At 34.2% G+C, this 6,609-nt stretch overlaps 2 protein-coding genes across 2 annotated transcripts in view; one reads left to right on the forward strand and one right to left on the reverse strand.

The window, feature by feature from the left end:
- LOC104944757 (serine protease HTRA1B-like) overlaps positions 1–6,609 on the forward strand; it is a 221,043-nt gene that overhangs the window by 11,535 nt on the left and 202,899 nt on the right. The gene's annotated exons all lie outside the window — the stretch shown is intronic.
- The window catches only part of LOC104944746 (myelin protein zero-like protein 1), a 6,868-nt gene continuing 5,033 nt past the window's right edge, over positions 4,775–6,609 (reverse strand). The window contains exon 3 of the mRNA XM_010770323.1: positions 4,775–6,243. Within this exon, the coding sequence (XP_010768625.1) occupies positions 6,148–6,243 (96 nt within the window). The 3' untranslated portion in view covers positions 4,775–6,147. The remainder of the gene's footprint in view (positions 6,244–6,609) is intronic.

Here is a 6,609-nt window from a genome sequence, read left to right on the forward strand (position 1 = left end):
AACACACACACACACACACACACACACACACACACACACAGAGAGAGAGATTTCCCCCGGCTCATATTTCCCGGGATTCCCGCACCTTTTTGTTTCACTTTGCATTCAGTTCATTGTTTGTGTGTGTGTGTGTGTGTGTGTGTGTGTGTGTGTGTGTGTGTGTGTGTGTGTGTGTGTGTGTGTGTGTGTGTGTGTGTGTGTGTGTGTGTGTGTGTGTGTGTGTGTGTGTGTGTGTGTGTGTGTCTTCCAAATATGTGTAGCCTGGAGGGAATGGGAAGTAATATGACATGAACATGTTAAATGATAAAGTGAGAAACTCTGCCCCCTGCTGCTCACCTGTGGTATTTTTTGTTTAAAGAGGCCCTCTAATGCTTTTATGGGTTTTCCCTTTCCTGTAGTGTTTTATAGGTTTGTGTGCATGTAAATGGTCTACAGAGGCAAACATCCCAAAGTGCCCTCCAGACACACACTCCCCCACCACCTGTCATACAACACTGTGCAATATATACTTATATAATATAATCTTAGTATTACTATCATCATTTACAAAAATATATATTTGTGCATGCAACTTACTAAATTCAGTTTTTACAATGTCTATCATTTGTGTCTATTACTGTAACGATGTATATTTCCCCTATGTGGGATTAATAAAGATATTCCTGTTTGGGCAGGCGTTTGGGTAACTTGTGTGCTTTTATTATATGTTTTTATTGTGTATTGTGTTTTTAGCACTGCTTCATTCGTATGATGTTTTAATGGTTTGTCAAGCACTTTGTGACTATGTCTGTGAAAAGCGCTTTCTGAATCGTTACTTACTTACTATGTTAGAATGTTACTATGTTACTTAGTTAGTTACTAACTTACTATGTTACTTACTTACTATGTTACAATGTTACTATGTTACTTAGTTAGTTACTTACTTACTATGTTACTTACTTTGTTACTATGTTACTTACTTACTTGTTACTTACTTACTATGTTAATTACTTACTATGTTACTTACTTACTATGTTACTTACTTTGTTACTATGTTACTTACTTACTTTGTTACTTACTTTGTTACTATGTTACTTACTTACTTTGTTACTTACTTTGTTACTATGTTACTTACTTACTTTGTTACTTACTTACTTTGTTACTTACTTACTATGTTACTTACTTACTATGTTACTATGTTACTTACTTACTATGTTACTTACTTTTACTATGTTACTTACTTACTTTGTTAATTACTTACTATGTTACTATGTTACTTACTTACTATGTTAATTACTTACTATGTTACAATGTTACTTACTATGTTACTTACTTACTATGTTAATTACTTACTATGTTAATTACTTACTATGTTACAATGTTACTTACTATGTTACTTACTTACTATGTTAATTACTTACTATGTTAATTACTTACTATGTTACTTAATTACTATGTTACTTACTTACTATGTTAATTACTTACTTTGTTAATGACTTACTATGTTACTTACTTACTATGTTAATTACTTACTTTGTTAATGACTTACTATGTTAATTACTTACTATGTTAATTACTTACTTTGTTACTTAGTTACTATGTTAATTACTTACTATGTTACTTACTTACTATGTTAATTACTTACTGTTACAATTTTAATTACTTACTATGTTAATTACTTACTATGTTACTATGTTACTTACTTACTATGTTAATTACTTACTATGTTAATTACTTACTTTGTTACTTAGTTACTATGTTAATTACTTACTATGTTACTATGTTAATTACTTACTATGTTAATTACTTACTTTGTTACTATGTTACTATGTTACTTACTTACTATGTTACTTACTTACTATGTTAATTACTTACTTTGTACTATGTTACTATGTTACTTACTTACTATGTTACTTACTTACTATGTTAATTACTTACTTTGTTACTTACTTACTATGTTACTATGTTAATTACTTACTATGTTAATTGCTTACATGTTAATTACTTACTATGTTACTTACTTACTATGTTAATTACTTACTATGTTAATTACTTACTTTGTTACTTACTTACTATGTTAATTACTTACTATGTTAATTACTTACTATGTTACTTACTTACTATGTTACTTACTTACTATGTTACTTACTTACTATGTTATTATGTTACTTACTTACTATGTTAATTACTTACTATGTTACTATGTTAATTACTTACTATGTTACTATTACTTACTATGTTACTTACTTACTTACCAATCAGAGCAGACTGGGCTCTGGTTTCAGACAGAGGGTGAAAAGAGGCCCCTTTAAATATCTTGATTCATTTTCGCAATAATAAAAAGAAACACACAAACATGTAATTGGCCAGGAATAGGTTTTATATAAAATTTGAACAGTGGATACAGAGGCGATATTATGTGTATAAAAAAATACATACAATAAAAAGGAAAAATAAATGAATCTTTTTTTACTATTTTGAGCAGATGTTAGCTGATGAAATGTAAAAGGCACTAAATGTACAACATTCCAGTTTTAGAGACGTTTGAAACAGAGCTCACCCCGAGATGAACGAGAAACACAACAAAACAAAAGAAAAATCACAGGGAATTTGTTGTCTTTGATTTGCAAGACATAGTGCAGATTTCACAACATAAACATAGGAAAAAACTCTCAAAAAACACACAACTATTTACCATCGAAGAAACACTAAGACTCGTTGTGAGCGTCCACTCGGACACCTTTTAAGACACCAAACGTTGGTCGGAAAAACGTTCATAATTTATAGTTTACATCACAATTTTCTACAACAGCACTAAACACTGCGACGAGTCACAAGGAGCGAAGCGACCGGCAGCTGTCGGTATCATACAGGATGTTTTTGATTTGGTAAATACACTGAAATACATGCTAACTGGAGAAAGAAACAAACACAACAACGTTACAGAGAAAACACACCTGGAAGATTACAGTGCCTGCAGACAGGGTCAATTCAAAAGGGATCAAATTAAGAGTTTCAGGATGAAAGTATTTAGGGGTTACGAATAATAACATGAGTCCAGGTTGATGTACGCAAGGATTACTTATAGTTAAATACATGCTTTCACACATTACTGATTCATTATCATGATTTTTCGGTTCATAACTAACGGTGATTTTGGGAGATTTTGACACGTGATGTAGTTTTTTTGGGGTTTATTGACGAGAAAAAGGCACATTTCCTACCCTGGTGGGACGACACATTTCTATTCTACCCACTGATTGTGTTTTCAGTTGCGTAACGAGCTTTACAGTCATTATTGCTACAGACGTTTAGTCATTCAAGGTACAAATCGTGAGCTCAGCGGAAAAGAAAACCCACTGAAACTGGCACACAACGGTAATCTACATTATCAGGGACATTCACTATGATACAATCAACCCAAGAGTACTTTTTAACACTAGTTTGTTTTCTATAAATACGTATTAAAAAGTGATTTTTTGCTCATTGTTTAGCTGTTTTGTTTAACTTAAGTCACTTTAAGAGCTGTTTATAAGAGAAAAAGCTGTAAAAGGCCACTTTAAAGACTAGCTGAGAGCATTAAGCAGATATAGTCAGATTGTACTCAGAATTAAGGGAGACCAAAAATGGAGATAAAAAATCAGTTTCACGGAAAAATGATTTAGAAATCATTCTGATGTTGTGTAAATTAAGAGTTTGCTAAGGTTTTGGGGTCACTATTAATTAGAAGTTGTATCAAAACCCCCTTGTAAGCTAAAAAAAGAGTTAGATTTTTCTCTGAAGTTAGGTGGAGGTGACAAAAATCGGAGATAAAATTGAAAGCAAATTCGACTTTAATGCATAAAGTGGACACAAACATTACTCCAAATAAATTAAATGTTGCTCTGAATGTGTAAATTATCAGTTTGCTAAGGTTTTGGAGTCAATATTCAGGAATTGTGAAACAAAAACACCCTTTAAACTCAAGGAAAAGTCAGATATTCCTCAGACGTTCGGTGGAGGAGACCAAAAATGGAGCTAAAAGAATCAGAAAAAACGGATAAAGAGGGTTTTGGATTCAATATTAATGAAGAATTGTAACAGAAACATCCTTAGAAATCCAGAAACATTCTCTTAACTATGAGTCTTTTTACTAAATCCATTGACTGGCTCCCTGCAGGCACTGTCTGTGTTGGAGTGTTTCCTGACGAACAATTAAGACTTTAAAAAAACAAAGCATGCCACCAACTTTCTCTAGCCTCTACAGCAAACTATACATCCTCAGCCATAGCACACACTGGAATGAGTTACAGTAAACAGCACTATATCTTACATGAAATTGAAATATATACAAATACTGGTCAACATGGAGATTTACTGCATTCTGAATCACAAGCTGAAGGCATTTACTGCGACACAAATATCACTCTCATAGGTAACCACAGACAGAAACAAAAACAGAAGAATTTGGCTTTTTTTCAATGTTTAAAGCTAAATAAAAATCAGATGTTGGAATGCATTTAAAGCTGGAAACAACTTTCCCTCATATTAGTGTTGATATTTGGCCCATTACGTGGAAACAAAAATAGCTTTTACACAGTATACAGAGACGAAGAGAATAGCATATGTTCATGATAATGCTCATTTTGTTAGTAAATTGCATGCAAACAGTGTTTTTAAAGCATTGTCCAGTTTCCATAGCAGATGTTTCACCTCAGTTTAACGTCATGCATATATTCTAAAAGTGTTAAATTAAAACCTGGCTGGTTGTGATGCAGAACATAAAACTCTTTCTCGGTGCATTGCATGTTTGTTCCTATGCTTATATGTATTTTAAAGACGACAAGAAACGGTTGCACTGAGGTGAAAATCAAAAAAGGAGGCAGTGTTTTTTTTTTTTTTGTCACGAGGTACCACAACATGCCAGAAGCATTCACAGTAACATAATGTCAGAGTACCATAACGTCAGTCTGTAGATGTTAATATTACTGCGTGCAGAGTTACTGAAGGCAATGTGAAGAACATCACTGAGGAATCTGCAGACTGTTGCATCGACTTCAAGAGTTTGAATTGTAGCTTCGCAGGAATGTCATTAAAGTCAGTGACTGCTGATAGAAAATGAAGATTATTAAGAGTGTTATTTTTATTCCAAGCGTTCTCCTTTTCTGGAGATGGACAGAATGGGAAAAAAACCAAATTTCAGGATGTACTTTGGAACGAAATACATCGGGATTTAGATGATATTTTAGCGTTGGCTATTACGTGTTTTTACGCTAGTGTTAACAAAGATGTGGTTAATATGGATATAATGTTGGAGCAGTCTAACAAATAAAAGCCAGAAACTGTTGGTAAATGATTTGGAAAATGATGCATCCAAACATCACCTCAATCGCCTATTGCCATATTTGGAATAAATAAATAAAAAATGCTCCCTTTGTTAATCAATTGATGATATAGCAAACACTCTAAAGTAGAGTAAAACACATCAATACATTCTGCAATGTCAGCACAGCTTTGGTGAATCCTGATCCACTGTTGTCATTACTGATTCAATTATGTTTTTTAAAATATATTTCAATTAGGTTTTGTTGCCTTTATACTAGCGGTGATTTAACGGTGCGTTCACAGAAGCTGGGAGTTTGAAAAGTGTGTTGGAGTACTCCGTTTACTCGTTTACATGCAGTAGGATAAATAGTATTTTTTGTAATCCAATCCCTTCCTTTACTTGTTAGTAGCGTTCATTTCTGCGATCCTGTTTTGATTAGAATCAGCTGTTATTACAGTATATAAGGTTATTTAATTTATAGTGATTACGTGTGAAATGACAGTCACAATGAAGCAGTTTTAATCAACATTAAACGTATTATTCCAGCTGGTGCAACAGCCTGCAGAGCCCTACGGTAATAAAACATAAAGTAAATGATATCATATGACGGCATTCTTGATTTTAACGAACCATTTAAAGACGGAGTGACGTAGTGTCCATTGGGGTGTTTTTCTAAATAAAAGCACATTGAGATTTGATCATGTCATGCTTTCAGAGGATGAAGAAAAGATCAAATAAAATAAAGAAACTGACTGTGTCCCTGTTATATGATAGATTTTCCCCGCCCTTCCCAAGAGCAGCTGATGGAGAGGTCTGATACTTTACTGTGTTTTTTTTTTGTTAACGTGTTCCCCAGTTCCTCTTCAGTTTTTACGGATGTCAGCGTAGACCACTGGCTCCATCTTGTGGAAGGAGCTCCTGCTGCCCGAGTGATCCAACTGGGCATATATCACCGGGCCCTGCGGGGGAACGGGAGGAAAGGGGCATAAAAACATCAGTAAAAACCACTCAAATATGTACATTAGGGTGGTCCTTAGAGCAGTGTACATTTTCAAATTCATTTATTTTAAGCTCCAACCACCGGAATTCGTGGTGATAGTCAAGAAAACTCTCCTGGTGAATTCCAACAAGATTTACCCCGCCCTCATCGACCTGGAAGTTTAGCCTCACGTAGGGTGGTCCTTAAAATTGAAAGTGGGAAAGTCTAAGCTCCAACCCCCTAGTTCATTCTATTAGTCAAGAAAACTCTCCTGGTGAATGTTTTCCCCAATCTGACTACATGTACCCCTCCCTCGTCGACCTGGGCTGCCACACCAGCAGCCACG

The sequence above is a fragment of the Notothenia coriiceps genome, unplaced genomic scaffold (assembly GCF_000735185.1).
Source record: "Notothenia coriiceps isolate Sejong01 unplaced genomic scaffold, NC01 NC01_scaffold00000339, whole genome shotgun sequence".
Taxonomy (NCBI): domain Eukaryota; kingdom Metazoa; phylum Chordata; class Actinopteri; order Perciformes; family Nototheniidae; genus Notothenia; species Notothenia coriiceps.